This window comes from Oncorhynchus nerka, linkage group LG15 (genome assembly GCF_034236695.1).
Source record: "Oncorhynchus nerka isolate Pitt River linkage group LG15, Oner_Uvic_2.0, whole genome shotgun sequence".
Taxonomy (NCBI): Eukaryota; Metazoa; Chordata; class Actinopteri; order Salmoniformes; family Salmonidae; genus Oncorhynchus; species Oncorhynchus nerka.
Window position 1 is genome coordinate 83,935,581 of NC_088410.1, and position 21,650 is coordinate 83,957,230.

General features: G+C 43.5%; 1 protein-coding gene across 1 annotated transcript; it reads right to left on the reverse strand.

The window, feature by feature from the left end:
• Nucleotides 1-500: 500 nt before the first annotated feature.
• On the reverse strand, nt 501-20,551 carry LOC115118671 (nucleoside diphosphate kinase B-like). The gene is made up of 5 exons (XM_029647359.2): nt 20,255-20,551; nt 4,563-4,693; nt 4,238-4,339; nt 2,979-3,091; nt 501-2,743 (listed from the first exon to the last, which is right to left on the reverse strand). Exons 1-5 carry the CDS (start codon nt 20,403-20,405, stop codon nt 2,623-2,625), a joined length of 618 nt encoding a protein of 205 aa, XP_029503219.1. The 5' UTR covers nt 20,406-20,551; the 3' UTR covers nt 501-2,622.
• Nucleotides 20,552-21,650: the final 1,099 nt, after the last annotated feature.

Below are 21,650 nucleotides of genomic sequence, written 5' to 3' on the forward strand. Positions count from 1 at the left end.
CCCATCCAATCAATGGATCAGAGAATGAATCTAGTACTGAAAGCACAAGCTACAGCTAGGGAAGACTGCGGTGCATAAAATGTGCAGTAGTTGACTCAAAGAGAGAAAGACAATAGTTGAACAGTTTTAAACAAATGAATTTCTTCAAAAATGAAGGAGAAGCGAGAGAGAAATCTATATTTAGTTTTTGTTTAACTTACCTAGCGAATGCAGCTAGCTAGTTTAGCCTACTCAAAGACAGAGAGGGTTAGCTAGCTGGCTATCCAAAACTGGAACTCTTCCAAGTCATGGTAAGCTTTTGGTTTTATGAATTTATTGCCAACGGGGCCCACCAGTGTAAATGCTAAAATTCTTGCTGACTACACTGTACTGCATAATTGTAGTGTGTAATACACAGTGATAATTAATTTTCAGAAATCATGGCAGCATCAGCATGGATTTGGAAGTTTTCAGAAACATCTTCTCAGCTCATTTAGAAATAAAATGACGGCACCATTCAGTTAATATTGGGCAAGACATGTCCCATAATAATCCAAAAACAAATTGCAAATGCAGCGAATGAGTTTGTAAAGTTACAAGCTTGATGAAGTCATTGAATCCAAGTGATAAGGGGCCAAATACTAACATTTAGACTACACTATAAGTGAATTTGCCCAAATACTTCTTCAAATGGGAGTACTTAATATATAAATGCTGTTATGTCTAAATGGTAAAACAGAGAAGCATGAAAACACCCTCAAATAAACTAACATTCTGTAATATTGATAATTTGATCTCAAATCCAAAATGCTGGAGTAGAGCCAAAATTAACATTTTCATTTCACTGTCCAAATAGAGTGCATTCAGAAAGTATTCAGACCCCTTCCTTTTTTCCAGTTTGTTACTTTACACAACCTTATTCTAAAAAAATATATATATATTCCCCTCAATCTACACACAATATCCCATAATGAGGGCAAAAACAAGTTTAGAAATGTTTGCACATTTATTAAAAACTGAAATAACTTATTTACATAAGTCTTCAGACCCTTTGCTATGAGACTCGAAATTGAGTTCAGGGGCATCCTATTTCCATTGATCATGCTTGAGATGGTTCTACAGCTGTGGTAAATTCAATTGACTGGACATGATTTGGAAAGGCACACACCTGTCTATATATGGACCCACAGTTGACAGTGCATGTCAGAGCAAAAACCAAGCCATGAGGTTGAAGGAATTGTCCGTAGAGCTCAGAGACAGGATTGTGTTGAGGCACAGATCTGGGAAAGGTTACCAAAAAAGGTTATGCAGCATTGAAGGTCCAAGAACACAATGGTCTCCATCATTCTTAAATGTAAGGAGTTTGGAACCACCAAGACTCTTCCTAGAGCTGGCTGCTGGCCAAACTGAGCAATCAGGGGACAAGGGCCTTGGTCAGGGAGGTGACCAAGAACCTGATGGTCACTGACCAAGCTCCAGTGTTCCTCTGTGGAGATGGGAGAACCTTCTAGAAAGACAACCATCTCTGCAGCACTCTACTAATCAGGCCTTTATGCTAGAGTGACCAGACGGAATCCACTCCTCAGTAGAAAGCACATGACAGCCCGTTTGGAGTTTGCCAAAAGGCACCTAAAGGACTCTCAGACCATGAGAAACAGGATTCTCTAGTCTGATGAAACCAAGATTGCACTCTTTGGCCTGAAAGCCAAGCGTCACGCCTGGAGGAATCCTGGCACGATCCCTATGGTGAAGCATGGTGGTGGCAGCATCATGCTGTGGGGATGTTTTTCCAGCGGCAGGCACTGGGAGGCTAGTCAGGATCGAAGGAAAGATGAACGGAGGAAAGTACAGAGAGATCCTTGATGAAAGGTCCTGAGTGCTCTGGAGCAGGTTCAGACTGTGGCTTTGTGACAAGTCTCTGTATGTCCTTGAGTGGCCCAGCCAGAGCCCGGACTTGAACCCCATCGAACATCTCTGGAAAGACCTGAAAATAGCAGTGCAGCGACGCTCCCCATCCAACCAGACAGAGCTTGAGAAACCCTGCAGAGAATAATGGGAGAAACTCTCCAAATACACGTGTGCCAAGCTTGTAGCATCATACCCAAGAAGACTCTAGGCTGTAATTGCTGCTAATGGTGCTTCAACAAAGTACTGCGTAAAGGGTCTGAATACTTATGTAAAATGTAGTATTTCAGCTTTTTATATTTTGTACATTTGCAAACATTTCTAAAAACCTGTTTTTGATTTGTCATTATGGGGTATTGTGTGTAGATGAATGAGGAGGAAAAAACTGTTTCATTCATTTTAGAATAAGGCTGTAACGTAACAAAATGTGGAAAAAAGTCCAGGGCTCTGAATACTTTCTGAACGCACTGTACATATGGTGAGGACCGAACACTATAATAGTAGCTGAGAGGCTTAGGGGGTATTGGAGCCACCCACGATGGAGAGGGATGAGTATTGCACGTGGGACACTGTGTTGCAAGCAAGACACAAAGAGGTAGGTATGGTTATGGAGCCACTATTCCTAAATGGTCGTTATACCTTGTTCACTCTTTCAAGTTTCATTGTCACATGCACAGGATACAACAGTATAATGAAATGCTTCACTCTCTCTTTCTATCTCTGCCTACAATCTCTTTCTCATATCTGGTAGGTACTACTGTGGTCACAGCAGTCCCAATCCATCAGTTCCTTTCGATGAAACCACAGCTGGATCTCCCTCTGAGCCCCCTCTACTGAATCACTGGCATGGACCACATTTCTATAAAAAACACAAACCTACATTCATTAGTTAATTGTTAATGGCTTGAAGTCCAGTTTAGTATTTTGCCATTGAAATGATGCTCCAATTTTCAAAACACTCAATGATAAAGTTACATTTTTTCATATTGTCGTCCAATTCAATTATCATTAAAATATTTGTTGAAAAGGGTATTGTGCCAATTATTGTAACGTGAAACATCTTTCAATTTTAATCTTTGTTGAAAAAGGTTCACCTGCTGATGTGAATGCTGAAGTCCCCTCGAACGGTGCCTGCTTGGGCCTCGACTGGGTTGGTGTCTCCTATCATGATCCGGGATGTCCGGACCACATTATAACCCTCCCACACCTAGACAACAAGAATGAATGAAGTTCGCCATCAGGATTAGGGAAATCCTATTTCAAATCAGTCAATTCAGCAAGTTAATTGAAAGTCAATCAATTTAGCACTAAATCAATATTTGAACACACTGCCATTATCTAATCCCTACACAAGTGGTTAGGTGGTTTTGAATTTAACATAAGCAAAGGCAGTGTAGTCTGGGAATCTAAAATCTAAAATGAATTGCTTTATTTAATTATTGTTTCACACTCTATCCCCATTTATCCTGGGTGATTACATGCGTCTGGATAGGTGCAGTGAAATGTGTTGTTTTATGGGGTCAGCCATAGTAGTGCAGTGCACCTGGAGCAGATTAGAGTTAAGTGCCTTGCTCAAGTTCACATCTACAGATTTTTCACTTTGTCGGCTCAGGTATTCAAAACCAGCAACCTTTTGGTTACTGGCTCAACGCTCTAACCGCTAGGCTACACTTGTAAGATACCCAGACACACGAATACAGCCCTGACTGCCTCTGGAGGTGGTGGTCAGGAAGATCTGATCACAATGCTTCTTTTAAATCACCTACACCCGTCTATAAATGTGGGCAGAATCAGAATGTCAGAAGATCAGGACAAAGGACGTATGTTAGCACCAGGTATAAACGGGGCTTCTCATTTATCTGGCAATCTTTTCACTAAAACTGATTTGGAGGGTCATTACTCAAAACTAATTGAATAATGGTACAGTAGGTAGCATAGGTGGTGGTGGTTAGAGTCTAGGGCTGAGTGATGAAAAAGTTAACTGAACTGGCAAAAGGAAAAAAGCTGGTCTCAGATCATGGCAACCATCTACTACCGTTGTGCCATTGAGCAAGGGCCTTAAGAGCTAATTGTACCCGTTATTTTATAGAAATAACTGTCCAGGCGTCCATCTATTAGAGGACACCCAGACTGATCAGTGAAGTGAGAAAACAGTGTGGACTGATTCAATTCGTATCGCTGAAGTTCAGTGCTGTAGCATGCTTGAAATGTAAAATAGAATTTCCAATTGAGCCGTCATTTCCATCTTTAACTTTCAATCGCGCTTTACTTCGGAGCTACGGACTGAATTGAGCCCTGAAACGGAGCAATTGAAGTTTGGATTATGAGGCAAGACAGAGGCAGGAACCCTCACCATAACAACTATGGGACCAGAGGTCATGTAGTGCAGGAGACTGGGGTAAAATGGCTTCCTCCTTAACTCATGGTAATGCTGAGAGAGCTGCTCCTCTGGTGCCTGAAAGAAAGCCAACATTGGGTTAACCTTTATTTTAAAGTCTGGTATTTACATAGACATTTATGAATAAACCACATTCATGACAAGTTACAAATATTGTATCAGAGGACAAGTTGAGGCTACTATCATATTGCTTATTATCATACTACTTATACCTATCCAATCCTTTCAGATACCTAGGTGGGAGGAGCTTTGGGATTCATTTGGAATTGGACATTCTCACCTGGAGCATCTTCAGGCCCACCAGTTTGAAGCCTTTCTGTTCAAAGCGTTGTGTGATCTGCCCCACAAGGCGCCGCTGGACCCCATCTGGTTTCACTGCAACTAGAGTACGTTCTCTCACACCAGGGATCCCTATACACAGAAGAATTACTCTCACACACATGCTCTATTAAACTTTTAGCAACGTGCATGCCCCGCCCACCTGTACATTTCTCCATTTCAGCCAGAAATGTCCTGTGTTTTAGTGGTGCAAAATCCACTTGTTACTTAAATCTCACTGGATTGCTTTTATTTTACTCTTGAAACTCTTTCCAAATCTTGCTTGTGCCCTTTCTTTTTCTGCGTTATTGTTAGGACCGCAGAAACGTTTGCAGTGACAAACACTCCGGTAATGGCTGAAATGGGCTCGATGGACTATAATGGTTGTCCTCTGCATCTGTAGTACAGAGCCCACTATAATGACTCCCAAGATTGAAGTATCTGCTCATTCAATGGAGCCCAAATTGACCATGTCCCTTCTTATACAGTGCATTCGGAAAGTATTCAGACCCCTTGACTTTTCCCACATTTTGTTAGGTTACAGCCTCATTCTAAAATTGATTAAACTGTATCCCCCCCCCTCAATCTACACACAACAAAAATCAGAAATATTACATTTACATAACTATTCAGACCCTTTACTCAGTACTTTGTTGAAGCACTTTTGGCAGCCTCAAGTCTTCTTGGGTATGACGCTACAAGCTTGGCACACCTGTATTTGGGGAGTTTCTCCCATTCTTCTCTGCAGATCCTCTCAAGCTCAGTCAGGTTGGATGGGAAGTGTCGCTGCTCAGCCATTTTCAGGTCTCTCCAGAGATGCTCGATCGGGTTCAAGTCCGGGCTCTGGCCGGGCCACTTTACGACATTCAGAGACACTCCTGCATTCTCTTTGCTTTGTGCTTAGGGTCATTGTCCTGTTGGAAGGTGAATCTTCACCCCCAGCCTGCTCCTGAGCAGGTTTTCATCAAAGACCTCTACTTTGCTCTTTTCATCTTTCCTTCTATCCTGACTAGTCTCCCAGTCCCTGCCGCTGAAAAACATCCCCACAGCATGGCGCTGCCACCACCATGCTTCACCCTAGGGATGGTGCCAGGTTTCCTCCAGGCGAGACACTTGACATTCAGGCCAAAGAGTTACATTTAGGTTAAATCGTTAAATCTTGTTTCTCATGGTCAGAGTCTTTAGGTGCCTTTTTGAAAACTCCAAGTGGGCTGTCATGTGCATTTTACTGAGAAGTGGCTTCTGTCTGGCCACTCTACCATAATGGCCTGATTGGTGGAGTGCTGCAGAGATGGTTGTCCTTCTGGAAGTTTCTCCCATTTCTAAAGAGGAACACTAGAGCTCTGTCAGAGTTTGGCCAGGCGGCCAGCTCTAGGAAGAGTCTTGGTGGTTCCAAACTTCTTCCATTTAAGAATGATCGAGGCCACTGTGTTCTTGGGGACCTTCAATGCTGCAGAAATGTTTTGGTACCCTTCCCCAGATCTGTTCCTCGACACTGAGCTCTACGGACGATTCCTTCAACCTCATGGCTTGATTTTTGCTATGAGATGCACGGTCAACTGTGGGACCTTATATAGACATGTCCAATCAATTTGAATTTACTACAGGTGGACTCCAATCAAGTTGTAGAAACATCAAGGATGATCAATGGAAACAGGATGCACCTAAGCTCAATTTCAAATATCATAGCAATGGGTCTGAATACTTAAATTAGGTTTCAGTTTTTAATAAAATTGCTAAAAATAAAAAGTTTTTTTTTTGCTTTGTCCTTATACGGTATTGTGTGTAGATTGATAAGGGATTTTTTTTAAAAATAAATTTGGAATAAGGCAATAACGTAACAAAATGTGGAAAAATTCAAGGGCTCTGAATACTTAACGAATGCACTGCAGATACCTGGGCATTTGGATCGTTGATAAGTTGTCTTTTAAAACAAACATAGGTGAATTAACTAAGAAATAGATTGTGCCCCTCGCTTAATAGTAGAAAGCAGATCATTCAGTCAACATTCCTACCGGTCCTAGACTATGACACCATTATTTACATGAATGCAGTTCCCACTTCATTGAAGCCCATTGGAACCTATTTAACACTGCGCCCTCCGTGATCCATTTTACACTCATCATTGCATTCGCTCTCAGAAAGCAGCTGGCCCTTATTGGTGTTTTATAGGTTGGAACATTGCATTCTGTTCATTTACCAAGCTCTTACTCAAAAACTTCCACATTGCCTAACATCGTTACTAACCTATGAAAGCATGAGATACCATACCCACTCACAGGGATGGCTAACTCTTGAAATTCCTTATGTCAGTACAGATTTAGGTAAAATTGCTTTAAGTTTCTTCACACCTCACTTATGGAACAATCTTAAGATTACCCAACAGTTGGACAGATTGGTGCCTTCAGGCATTTCAGATTGTTGGTGGAGGAACTGTTCAGACGAATGTGCTTGTTTTTTTTTTATAATTGTGTTTTTGCAATTATGCTGCGCCTTAATTTAAGTATTTGCAAAAGAAACCTTGGTCTCAATGGGACTCCCTGCTAAAATAAATAATAAACGCCAACTCGTATTGATCGCACTGTCTTGGGACTTACGTCACAAAACAGAGAAGAAGCACTTTGATTTGGTCAGGGGTTCATTTTTTGTTTAAATGTTTACAAATTAGACGCTCTGAAATGAAAACAGCTTCCGAAAATATATAACTGCATTATAAGAAAAGGACGCATTTTAGGGACAGGTATAAACAGAGCTTTAAAATCAGTGCCACCCTTGACCCAAAAGGGAATTTCCTCATTGTGGCATTACAGTATTTTGTAGTTCCTCTTGCAGGTGGGTTAAGGTTCTCTGTGTTCTGGGTTGCCTTAGAGTGGTGGTGGCAGCACTGGTGGTGAGGGCTATGTAGCTGGGGCAGCTCTTTGAGGCTGAAGAGTGCCCACCCCCACATTGTGCACATGTGTGCATATTTTGTTGTTGTTTAGGCAGGCTTTGTGGTGGCGGTTTTCTCCACACCTCAGACATTTCACTGGGTTATTGTACTGGGTAGAAATATTGTTGAATTCTTGGCATTTGAAACCATGTTTAACTATGGTGGGTGGATTTGCCTTTTCAACTCTGTAGTGAAAGTAATGCATGAAGAAGCCTCCCTGTAGTAGTTGTATGGAGTCTTCTGGTTTGGAGAGGTGAAATCTAATAAATGTGGCGGGGAGGTGAGTTTGTCTGGTGATGATTCTGTTTCTCCAGCTCGGCACAGACTTCTTTAACTGGAATGGCAGTGTGGAGCCCTGAGATGGTGACCTGTTTGGAGGGTCTGTCCTGGGGTAACCATTCCTCCTTTGTTGTGTTAAGAGGCATGACAGCTGTGCCCGCGCGAAGGCATCCTCGGGCCAAGGAGTGAGACGGCTGTTCAAGGACAGAATGTCTCTGGTGAACACCAGCATCCCTCCTCTCTTTATGGGGGCCAATTTGGTTTATAATATGGTTGGTTTACACCACATAATTTCCCGTTGTTAGTTGCAGAGACGGAGTTTGCTTTTATTCCAGGTTGTCCATGGCCTTTATCAGGATGTTTTGTCTTTGTTCAGAGGCTGTTTGGAACATGGGCTGTGACATACACATATATATTTTTATATAAAAGTAAAACATGGATGTTAAAGAGACAATGCAATAAAATGTACCTGGCTTCTTGAATTATAAAATGAGTAACAACTACATAAATATTTAAAATAGCCTATGAGGAGAGATTGTTTGAGGACCGAGCCACCTACACTGTAGCTAATATGCTACTGGTGGGTAAGGGATTACGATGTGGAGTAGTGGAGTATGAGATATAGCAGATAGGCCTACCTGATTAATAGAGCGATTATTGACGTTATAAAACGTAGTAAACAATCTGCTTGGTGACAGTGAAGGTGATCAGGAATCGAATGTGACATTGAAGAGGAAAGTGACAGGAAACAACAACAAAAAGTGCTTGAATATTTGTGTGGATCTCTTGGTGCAGCGGCCAAATTAGACCTTCAATTTCTCATTTGAAACCTGTTGTCCATGAAATGCGCTACTCACAAAGTGACTATTGTTTGGTTGCCGTTGAAGTTTCCATAGGCCTCGTGAAAAAAACGTGACCCCCTATGGAAATCAAATGCACGTCCAACTAATTAGTTCTGCCGCTGGCCCTGTGCTGCTGTCCCTGTGCTGCTGTCCTGTCTCCATGAACTCAGTGAACTCTGAGAACGCAGAGCAGGTAGGTTTCTCTGCGGTGTTGTGAACCAGATACGGACGCCTCTCATATCTTTCTGAGGTAGGCGAATATAAATGAGGAATTATATCCCTATTACTATAGCCAGCAGGATAGCCTTAACTCGGACTGCCATGGAATTCTGTTGTCATGAATAAAATAAACATTTATAGACCTACTTAGCATTAACCCAAGGTGGGTATACCCAGTCCTTGAGTTCTCAACTGAACGTTTGGACCATAGCTGGATCAAGTTTCAAGTTTAATTGTCACGTGCACTACTACAGTGAAATGCCTTTCGTGCTTGCTCTATCCCAACAATGCAGTAGTACTATAAGACGTTTATTTAAAAAAGTAAAGTAGAACAAAAACACAAGAGATAAGAAGAGCACGAGAAAGTAAGTACGCTATATACAGGGTTAGTTCCAGGGTCAGTGCCAATACCATATTTACATTTATTGATGGTGCCACAGCACTGAAGGGCGAGAGGAAAGCACATCATTTTCCCACAGAGACGGTCACCTCTCCATCTCTCTCACACACACACACACACACACACACAATTGTTGTTCTAAAAGGTCAGCACTCACGTTTGTTGTTATGGCCTGTCTTTAAGAATTATGTTTATCAGAGACTACAAAAGAGCTGCTCTCCCCCTCTCTCCCATTCTCTCTCCCCCTCTCCTTCTCTCTCCCCCCTTTACCTTTCTCTAATCCAGAAGAAGCCTGTTTGATCTGCCAGAGTCCTGCTGCTAAAGCTGCTATGCCTCTCACTCTCACAGAAAGAGAGAAATACACCCCCGCACAGAAAGAGAGAAATACACCCCCCTCTCACAGAAAGAGAGAAATACATCCCCCTCTCTTTCTACCCGCATCTCGCCCTTGGTCACAAAGAAACAATTTGGTTCTCTACCATCTCGATATAAAAGGCAAAAACATATTTAAAAATCTAATCGTTAAATCAAAGGCAAGCCTATCAAAAGGTATGTAGTGTGTGTAGTAATTAGAGTTCAACCTGTCTATTAGGGGTAATGATGGCGTTGTGCTCTGTGTTGAGACTGCTGAAGTCAGAGCCCAGTGGGATCTATAAGCCCTCTCATAATGCAGAGAATGAGAATGCAGTCATCTGCAGGGCTGGACATAACACAATGAGGAAGTTACTGCAGGGGGTCTGACTCTCAGCTCAGGACACATTAACCCTTCACCATCCAAGAACTACTTAATTTCCACAGATTTTTTTTTACAAAAACACATTTACTTGAAGAACAACGCAGATGCAGTTTGGTAACAGAATGACAGCACAAACAAACTGGCATTCTGTTACCAAACTTTGTCTCAACTGTAAATGTTTTTTTGTAAAAATGTTCAGTGGAAATTGTTCAAAGTGGCCTAGTCCTTGTGCATAGAGATGTATGTTTTTTTTTTAAAACTTTGTAATCATTGTTTTTTGTTAGACAATTTAAAGTGAAAACTTTGAGTCTTGATCCGGCAATGTGGTCCGGAGGCAATTGCGGAGCCTTCGTAGGCTTGCATAGGCCATATCGAGCTCCGTATGGCGATGCCGTGCGCCTCCACATTGACATGATTGGTTGACGGTAGGTGGCGCGGTGTATCCTATATAAACACAAACTCACTTCCTTGACAATAAACATGGGGAACTTTGACGAAAGGCTATCAGAACAGGTTCACAAATAAGATACATCTTTATGATACCTCATGTATGGGTTTCAAAGACACTAAAATGAGTTTGAACTCCTGGAAAGAGATCAGGGAGGTAATGGGGATAGATGTGGTAAAGAGGTCAATAGAATGCAGACCATTGGAGACAGACGGACAATGGAGTGGCTCAGATTCAACAAATCTGATCTAACAAAGTGGATATTTGTCAAATCTGTCATGATTGATGTATTGAAAAAGGCCCAAAAATATTTGGGATGGAGATGCAGGTGGAAAAACGGTGCAGCACCGGGAAACGGACTCCAACATCTCAGAAGAGGTAAGGTCTTTTCGTTTAGCCAGTTGCTTGTAGTTAGCTGGATGGCTGTAGAGATTAGCCCTGAGTCACTACGTGTGGTGTGGTGCACAACAATTTATTGGATGTGTATTACCGCTCTCCGAAGTGCAAGAAGTCTGAACACCCTGACTTCTCCGTAGGCTGCATCATTTTAAATACTGTACGGCCACTGCAGATTTCGGATTGACCATCATTTTACGGTGGAATTGCCCCATTCCACATTTCCAGCTGGATCATACACAGCAGTCTCAGGGGTTAACGGAAAGAAATTAATCCAATGACTGAAACTTAAGTCGATCTCAGATCGATTGTCTGCAGCCAACCTCTCCTTTCATGTCAGAAAGTCATGACCATCATGCTTTTAGGGAAAGAAGATCATTTTGTGCATGTATTAAACGGCTAGTTTGACCAATTCCAGTCCCCTTGCTTAGAGGATCCAATGTCCTTCCCAAAATATTATTTATGTAGAAAGACTGAGAAGCTTAGTTCTGGTGAATTCTACTACAAAATGACAAAATGTATGAAAATAAATTATGCTGACACCATCTAAAATATAATTTCCATTTCCAGAAATGGGCAGAAAAACATATTGGTAAAAATAATGTTTCAATTATTTTAACATATTGGACCATGCATCTAGCCTATGCATGGTCTATTTATTAGATGTGCTATTAGCAATAAGCATTATCACCTGTAGCCTAGCTGATGCAGCATCGTGGCAATAAAATGTACATAGGATGAAGCTTGGGGTTTGTCCATCTGCATTTAACCCATTGGACACAACATCCTAATTGTAATTATTTTATAATAAATATATAAATAATTATTCACAAAAAAAAAAGTATTTGTAGGTTTATATTACAAAGTTGCAGGTTTATGATGGCATTGCTTCTTTAAGAGCTCTGTTGCACAACTGCTCCTAAAGCATACTTGAAACTCTGGTTGTAAAACTGCATTTGTAAAATGATGGCGCACGGGGGTAGAGGTCAGAATAGTTTTTCGGTTCAATGGCTACCGGTGTGGCCATGAGGTGAGGGTAAGATGGGTGGAAAGGGAAAAAAGGAGGAAAGTGGAACTTAAGCATGTATGGAATGGGGGAATGAATGCACAAGCCTTCTGGACGATCTGATCAAGGAGAAGATGGCAGAGAGGAAGAAAAATTGAAACGTGGAACATGTTTTGAGTGAATATGCAGAGGTGGATCACCCAGAACTTTTGGAAGAGCTAAGGAAATTGAACATGGCGAGAGTGAGGATGAATTAACTACGGTGGCAGGTGTGGTGAAGATCGCAGAGTTTGAGCCTCATCCCGATGATGACAAAGATGATTCTGGCCCAGTGGGAGTGGGATTTTTTGACAGAATGGATCTTTTGGCAAAACCATATGTGGTGTTGGGCGGAAAAGAGGTTGGAGAATGTTGGGTTGGTGAAAGTGACTCGAAGTGGAATATTGTTGATTGTTTGTGGAAGTGGAATCTTGTAGATTTTTGGCATTTCTGCCTTCCAGAGGGAGCGTGCGCTCCACACCACGAAACTGGGGACAAGAAATGGGACTTACTTTCCTCTCCGGAGCAGGGCGCTGTTAAAAGGAGTGTTAACTTATTTGGGGTAGGGGGCCGTATTGGGAATTTTGGATGAAAAGCGTGCCCAAATTAAGCTGCCTGCTACTCAGTCATAAAAGCTAGAATATGCATATATATTAGTAGATTTGGATAAAACACACTGAAGTTTCTAAAACTCTTTGAATTATGTATGTGAGTATAACAGAACTCATATGGCAGGCAAAAATCAGAGAAAAAAATCTAACCCGGAAGTGGGAAATCTGAGATTTGTAGTTTTTGAACTCAGCCACTATCGAATACACAGTGGGAAATTGATAATTTTGCACTTCCTACGGCTTCCACTAGATGTCAACAGTCTTTAGAAACTTGTTTGAAGCTTCTACTCTAAAGGAGGAGCTCATAGGAGCTCTTTGAGTGAGTGGTCTGGCAGAGTGCCACAGGCTGAGTCTCGCACCCTCACGTGAAAGGTAGCTACGTTCCACTTAATTTCTGAAGACAAAGGAATTGTCCGGTTGGAACATTATTGAATATTTATGTTAAAAACATCCTAAAGATTGATTCTATGCATCGTTTGACGTGTTTCTACTAACTGTTACGGATCTTTTTTGACTTTGTCTGAAACTAGTGAACGTGCTTTATGATTGTGGATTACTGGACTGAACGCACTAACAAAAGGAGCTATTTTGACAAATTATGGACATTGTCGAACAAAAGAAACATTTATTGTGGAACTGGGATTCCTGGGAGTGCATTCTGATGAAGATTTCAAAGGTAAGTGAATATTTATAATGCTATTCTGACTAATGTTGACTCCACAACATGGCGGATATACGTATGGGCTCTGAGCGCTCTACTCAGATTATAGCATGGTGTGCTTTTTCGGTAAAGTTTTTTTGAAATCCGACACAGCGGTTGCATTAAGGAGAAGTGGATCTAAAGTTCCATGCATAACACTTGTATCTTTTATCAATGTTTATTATGAGTATTTCTGTAAAATTGATGTGGCTCTCTGCAAAGTCACCGGATGTTTTTGGAACTACTGAACGTAACGCGCCAATGTAAACTCAGATTTTTGGATATACATATCAACTTTACCGAACAAAACATACCAGTATTGTGTAACATGAAGTCCTATGAGTGTCATCTGATGAAGATCATCAAAGGTTAGTGATTAATTTGATCTATATTTCTGCTTTTTGTGACTCCTCTCTTTGGTTAGAAAATGGCTGAATGCTTTCTGTGACTAGTTGCTGACATAACATAATGATATGTTGTGCTTTCGCCGAAAAGCGTTTTTGAAATCGGACACTATGGTTGGATTAACGAGAAGTTTATCTATAAAATGGTGTAAAATACTTCTATGTTTGAGGAATTTTAATTATGGGATTTCTGTTGTTTTGAATTTGGCTCCCTGCAGTTTCACTGGCTGTTGAGAGTTGGGACGCTCACGCCCCCAGAGTTTAACTGGGGTGACTAAGTGTTGAGAGTCAACTGAAGTTGAAGATTCCCGGTGTCTGTGACACCCGCCGTTTGCTGTGACGCAAACCTGGTGGAGAGCGTGGTGAAACGGAGAAGACACTATCTGTAATCCTGAGATTTGATGCAGAGTCTTTACCAGACAAAGTCAAGTCAGGATGTGTCGGTTAGCTTTTGTCCCAAACCCATTACAGTGTTTTAGGTGTCAAGCTTATGGTCATGTGGCAGCAGTGTGTAGGAGGGATATTCCTAGATGTGAGACGTGTGCAGGAGGACATGAGACAAAGGAATGTGTAGTATCGGTGTGTGTATACTGTCGGGCTACCCATGGTGCTGGAGATCAGGTGTCCTATGAGAGAAAAGCCGGTTGAGGTTGCCAGGATCAGAGTAGTGAAGAAGGTGTCTTATGCTGAGGCAGTAGAGGAAGATGGGCCCCGTGGTGGCAGTGGGGTTATGGTATGGGCAGGCATAAGCTACAGACAATGAACACAATTGCATTTTATCGATGGCAATTTGAATGCACAGAAATACTGTGACCATATCCTGAGACCCATTGTCGTGCCATTCATCCACTGCCATCACCTCATGCTTCAGCATGATAATGCACGGCCCTATGTCACAAGGATCTGTACACAATTCCTTCCTGGAAGCTGAAAATGTCCCAGTTATATTGAGAATGGTTGGGAGCCTCTGGATCAACGTGTACGACAGCATGTTCTAGTTTTCGACTTCCGGGTTGGAGCGATCTGGTCGCATCCGCGCTTCGGTCTGCAGGTTGTATAACTTTTTCATTACATTTCATTATAGTACAACGGTCTGATTTGTCTAATCTTAGCAATTTCCTCTTAGCTAGCTACATAGTCGTCGTTGTATCAAAGATAATTGCGTAATTATCGTATTTCGTCGTCTCCTATCTGTCGTCTCCTATCTGTCCAACACGTTCACCGTCTACCGTAGCACTGTAGTAACTATCACACTCAACTGAACGTCTTGATTAGTGTAGTGTTAGCTAGCTACATAGCTAGCTACATAGTTGTCTTTGCTGTCTTCGTATCCAAGATAATTGTGTAGTTTAGAGTGTGCAGTCTTAGAGTGATTATCTTAATTCACCGAGGTTAGCTAGCCAGCTATTTTGTCGTCCTTAACGTAGGAGACACTCCTAGCTAGCCAATAGCCAGCCAACGTCTACTGAATAGAACTTTCGCATTCCGGTCGCATTCCGCGTCGCTCCACAGGTAGCATCACTTTTTCATTTCATTTCATTACAGTCCCAACGGTGTGATTTGTTTGATCGTAGCTAGCTACATAGCTAGCTACATAGCCGTCTTTGTTTCAAAGATAATTGTGTAGTCTAGAGCGATTTTCTAGGTTAGCTAGCCAGCTATTGTCGTTCTCCTAACGCAACGTAACGTAACCAACACTGCTAGCTAGCCAGCTAGCTCCCGATAAGCAGCATTGTAGAAACTTCACACTCAACGGTACGACTTGATTAGGGTAGTGTCAACAACGCAGCTAGCCTACCCCAGCAGTACTCTATCATTTTAATCATTTTAGTCAATTAGATTCTTGCTACGCAAGCTTAACTTTCTGAACATTCGAGACGTGTAGTCCACTTGTCATTCCAATCTCTTCTCTAGCCTGTCAACTATGTGTCTGTCTATCCCTGTTCTCTCCTCTCTGCACAGACCATACAAACGCTCCACACCGCATGGCCGCAGCCACCCTAATCTGGTGGTCCCAGCGCGCACGACCCATGTGGAGTTCCAGGTCTCCGGTAGCCTCTGGAACTGCCGATCTGCGGCCAACAAGGCAGAGTTCATCTCAGCCTACGCCTCCCTCCAGTCCCTCGACTTCTTGGCTCTGACGGAAACATGGATCACCACAGACAACACCGCTACTCCTACTGCTCTCTCTTCGTCCGCCCACGTGCTCTCGCACACCCCGAGAGCTTCTGGTCAGCGGGGTGGTGGCACCGGGATCCTCATCTCTCCCAAGTGGTCATTCTCTCTTTCTCCCCTTACCCATCTGTCTATCGCCTCCTTTGAATTCCATGCTGTCACAGTTACCAGCCCTTTCAAGCTTAACATCCTTATCATTTATCGCCCTCCAGGTTCCCTCGGAGAGTTCATCAATGAGCTTGATGCCTTGATAAGCTCCTTTCCTGAGGACGGCTCACCTCTCACAGTTCTGGGCGACTTTAACCTCCCCACGTCTACCTTTGACTCATTCCTCTCTGCCTCCTTCTTTCCACTCCTCTCCTCTTTTGACCTCACCCTCTCACCTTCCCCCTACTCACAAGGCAGGCAATACGCTCGACCTCATCTTTACTAGATGCTGTTCCTCCACTAACCTCATTGCAACTCCCTCCAAGTCTCCGACCACTACCTTGTATCCTTTTCCCTCTCGCTCTCATCCAACACTTCCCACACTGCCCCTACTCGGATGGTATCGCGCCGTCCCAACCTTCGCTCTCTCTCCCCGCTACTCTCTCCTCTTCCATCCTATCATCTCTTCCCTCTGCTCAAACCTTCTCCAACCTATCTCCTGATTCTGCCTCCTCAACCCTCCTCTCCTCCCTTTCTGCATCCTTTGACTCTCTATGTCCCCTATCCTCCAGGCCGGCTCGGTCCTCCCCTCCCGCTCCGTGGCTCGACGACTCATTGCGAGCTCACAGAACAGGGCTCCGGGCAGCCGAGCGGAAATGGAGGAAAACTCGCCTCCCTGCGGACCTGGCATCCTTTCACTCCCTCCTCTCTACATTTTCCTCCTCTGTCTCTGCTGCTAAAGCCACTTTCTACCACTCTAAATTCCAAGCATCTGCCTCTAACCCTAGGAAGCTCTTTGCCACCTTCTCCTCCCTCTTGAATCCTCCTCCCCCTCCCCCTCCTCCTCTCTGCAGATGACTTCGTCAACCATTTTGAAAAGAAGGTCGACGACATCCGATCCTCGTTTGCTAAGTCAAACGACACCGCTGGTTCTGCTCACACTGCCCTACCCTGTGCTCTGACCTCTTTCTCCCTCTCTCTCCAGATGACATCTCGCGTCTTGTGACGGCCGGCCACCCAACAACCTGCCCGCTTGACCCTATCCCCTCCTCTCTTCTCCAGACCATCTCCGGTGACCTTCTCCCTTACCTCACCTCGCTCATCAACTCATCCCTGACCGCTGGCTACGTCCCTCCCGTCTTCAAGAGAGCGAGAGTTGCACCCCTTCTGAAAAAACCTACACTCGATCCCTCCGATGTCAACAACTACAGACCAGTATCCCTTCTTTCTTTTCTCTCCAAAACTCTTGAACGTGCCGTCCTTGGCCAGCTCTCCCGCTATCTCTCTCAGAATGACCTTCTTGATCCAAATCAGTCAGGTTTCAAGACTAGTCATTCAACTGAGACTGCTCTTCTCTGTATCACGGAGGCGCTCCGCACTGCTAAAGCTAACTCTCTCTCCTCTGCTCTCATCCTTCTAGACCTATCGGCTGCCTTCGATACTGTGAACCATCAGATCCTCCTCTCCACCCTCTCCGAGTTGGGCATCTCCGGCGCGGCCCACGCTTGGGATTGCGTCCTACCTGACAGGTCGCTCCTACCAGGTGGCGTGGCGAGAATCCGTCTCCTCACCACGTGCTCTCACCACTGGTGTCCCCCAGGGCTCTGTTCTAGGCCCTCTCCTATTCTCGCTATACACCAAGTCACTTGGCTCTGTCATAACCTCACATGGTCTCTCCTATCATTGCTATGCAGACGACACACAATTAATCTTCTCCTTTCCCCCTTCTGATGACCAGGTGGCGAATCGCATCTCTGCATGTCTGGCAGACATATCAGTGTGGATGACGGATCATCACCTCAAGCTGAACCTCGGCAAGACGGAGCTGCTCTTCCTCCCGGGAAGGACTGCCCATTCCATGATCTCGCCATCACGGTTGACAACTCCATTGTGTCCTCGTCCCAGAGCGCTAAGAACCTTGGCGTGATCCTGGACAACACCCTGTCGTTCTCAAATAACATCAAGGCGGTGGCCCGTTCCTGTAGGTTCATGCTCTACAACATCCGCAGAGTACGACCCTGCCTCACACAGGAAGCGGCGCAGGTCCTAATCCAGGCACTTGTCATCTCCCGTCTGGATTACTGCAACTCGCTGTTGGCTGGGCTCCCTGCCTGTGCCATTAAACCCCTACAACTCATCCAGAACGCCGCAGCCCGTCTGGTGTTCAACCTTCCCAAGTTCTCTCACGTCACCCCGCTCCTCCGCTCTCTCCACTGGCTTCCAGTTGAAGCTCGCATCCGCTACAAGACCATGGTGCTTGCCTACGGAGCTGTGAGGGGAACGGCACCTCAGTACCTCCAGGCTCTGATCAGGCCCTACACCCAAACAAGGGCACTGCGTTCATCCACCTCTGGCCTGCTCGCCTCCCTACCACTGAGGAAGTACAGTTCCCGCTCAGCCCAGTCAAAACTGTTCGCTGCTCTGGCCCCCCAATGGTGGAACAAACTCCCTCACGACGCCAGGACAGCGGAGTCAATCACCACCTTCCGGAGACACCTGAAACCCCACCTCTTTAAGGAATACCTAGGATAGGATAAAGTAATCCTTCTCACCCCCCTTAAAAGATTTAGATGCACTATTGTAAAGTGGCTGTTCCACTGGATGTCATAAGGTGAAAGCACCAATTTGTAAGTCGCTCTGGATAAGAGCGTCTGCTAAATGACTTAAATGTAAATGTAAATGTAATGTTCTAGTTCCCTCCAATATCCAGCAACTTTACACAGCCATTGACGAGGAGTGGGACAACATTCCACAATCAACAGCCTAATCAACTACATGCGAATGAGATGTGTCACGCTGCATGAGGCAAATGGTGGACTGGTTTTCTGATCCAAGCCCGTACCTTTATTTTAAAAGGTATCTGTGACCAACAGATGCATATCTGTATTCCATTTTACATTTATATTTTAGTAATTTAGCAGATGCTCTTATTCAGAGCGACTTACAGTAGTGAGTGCCTTCATTTTCTTACAGTCATGTGAAATCGTTAGGCCCAAATCTATGGATTTCACATGACTGGGAATACAGATCTGAATCTGTTGGTGACAGATACCTTTAAAGAAAAAGGTCTTTCAATTTCAATTTACTGACTTCCTTATATCAACTGTAACTCAGTAAAATCTTGGAAAATCTTAGATGTTTATTGTTGCATTTATATTTTTGTTCATTTCAAAACTAGGATCCCCCTCTTTAAAAAACAAAACAAAGGCCAACACTGCTTTCAAAGTGTGCACCAAGAATTGTTGTGCATTGACTGCTTGCCAGAATACATCTTTACCGCCTATGGCTCTCCCAATTTTGATTGCACCTCCAGAGGAATATTACTCTCGCATAGATAGAAGCCGACAAAGTAAATAGGTAAACTATTCTACTATGGGGTTGTCTGATGTAGTTTTAATAACAATATTATGTCAAAAATGGAAAGTTACTTCCTGAGTGATGAAGTATAGGATTTGAGTTGCCTACACACCGCTGTTTGAGTTGAGCAACACGGTGGTGCGAGTTTAAGACTATTTAATTCCAGTTTCGTCTGGAATTCCATTGAAGAATCCGCTACAATCATGCATGTCAGTTTAGTGCACACAGCGTAACAAAGAAAATACAATTTGAGAAAACATTTATTTGGGAATATATTTAGTTGAACAGACAGTGTGTGGTAGGCTTTCATCTCCAAACACCCCCAGATCTACATCTCAAAAACGACCTCTCCAGAATCCATATGACGGATATCCGTCGCAGTGACAGAGAATTTTAATCCTTACAGATAAGTGTATCTTTTTTATTTTAACAATTACTCATCGCTACTATTACATTTCAATTCGAAATGTTTCCAAAACGGTATCGTGTGCGAGGTGTATTTGCGTTTGGACAGAACATTTGGGCAGCATTGCGCCATTTCTCTCACAAGACTAAATGGGACGTCCAATAACTCAATTTAGCCAGCCAGTTTAATGCAATGTAATTTGAGACATGAATACTGCAAAAAGCCTATATCAAAGATGATCTATATTGACAAGATAGTCAAGTGACCGCTCTAACAATGGAAATACATTTGCTAAAAAATAAAAGGGAGGCAATGACCTCCATTCAAAACTTCCTCACTTCGTTGTCTTATTTTTGTGGGCGGAGTACGCCCTCTCGCATTTCCTCTTCCTCTCTGCCCACATGTCGTTTTTTAATTGCAACTAACTCCAAACGTTGCGCCAGTGGAATGTGTGTCCAGTTACAACTTTTTCAGACAAAATCACTTCATTGTACAAGTTCAACAAAATCATGAATAGCCTACTTGTACACTACTATAGTATGTTAGAGTAGGCTACTAACCTGATGTGGTACTGTATCCAGCGCATCGTTGTCCAAACAGGAGGCAAAATGAGAACTCAGGGATATAACTTTTTCTCGATGGTAGAACTCCCCGACAGTACGGACTCTGCAGGATAAGGTTTTTCAGCCAATACCTTTGAAATTGAACCATTATTTAAACAAGCCAAAGTTATTGCCGACCTGTGAGATTCTTTAACATATATCTATCTACCTGTAAGATCGTAACGTTAGTAGGACAGTCAGCCTTCCTCAACAACGACCACTAGTCCCACCCCCGACAAAGCGGCCGCGTGGAGATGGTCCCTCAACCCGTCTCCACTAGATAACACAGCCACAAAGTCGTGTGGCATAAAAAAAATCATTGCTTTGGGGTCTTCATTTGAGGTTAAGCATAAGGTTAACCGTGTGTTTAAGGTTATGGGTATAATTCGATTTTAATAAGATAAATTGTAGAAATGTGTGCGGTTTATGACTTTGCGGGCTGTGCTAACTACTGACGACCCCCTCAACCTCGGTCGTCACTAGCTCCTATAGAGTGGTGAGGAGGAGCATCAGTGGGAGCTCCGCGGACCCTTCGTGTCCGGATGTAATTTAGCCATTCATTGTGCCTATTGGTGCTCTGTAGAGCAATTTTTTCCGAGATTTCTCGTGTCAAATAACTCGTGACATTCCTGGGTTACTCAATAGTAGTGCGTGTCAAGCAAGAGTCCCCACTGTAAATCGTCGACATACTTCTTATTAGTGTGGCTTGACTTCCATCCACTTTCATGGGATTTGTGACGTCACTCCCAACCTTTTATTATATTCACTGTAAACAATTTAACTTTTGACACAAATCAGCTACTGTGACCACTTTCCCAACTTCAAATCCTTCAAAACTTTTAGCAACAGTAACTATACCGAACAAAAATATAAACGCAACATAAAACAATTTCAAAGATTTTACTGAGTTACAGTTCATGAAGAAAGTAAGTCAATTGAAATAAATTCATTATTCCCTAATCTATTGATTTCACATGACTGGGAATACAGATATGCATCTGTTTGTCACAAATACCTTTAAAAAGAATTGGTGTCAGGTATTTTTGTGCATTCAAATTGCCAACAATAAAAGGCCAGTGCTTTTGAGGCATCACTACAGACCAGGGTTTGATCCCAGGCTGTCACAGCTGGCCGTGACCGGGAAAACCATGAGGCGGCGCACAATTGGCCCAGCGCCAGCCGGGATTTCCTTGTCCCATCGCCCTCTAGGGAATCCTTGTGGCAGGCCGTGCGCATGCAAGCTGACCTCGGTCGCCAGCTGGACAGTGTTTCCTCTGACACATTGGTGCGGCTTGCTCCCGGGTTAAGCGAGCAGTTTGTCAAGATGCAGTGCGGCTTGGAAGGGCCGTGTTTC

Excerpts from the sequence above, each read along its gene's own strand:
- LOC115118671 (XM_029647359.2), bottom strand. The coding sequence starts at position 20,405 with ATGGTTCAATTTCAAAGGTATTGGCTGAAAAACCTTATCCTGCAGAGT. Across the intron at positions 3,092-4,237 it reads CTGGTCCCATAGTTGTTATG|GTGTGGGAGGGTTATAATGT; the intron begins GTGAGGGTTCCT and ends CTTGTTGTCTAG. Across the intron at positions 2,744-2,978 it reads TTCAGCATTCACATCAGCAG|AAATGTGGTCCATGCCAGTG; the intron begins GTGAACCTTTTT and ends TGTTTTTTATAG.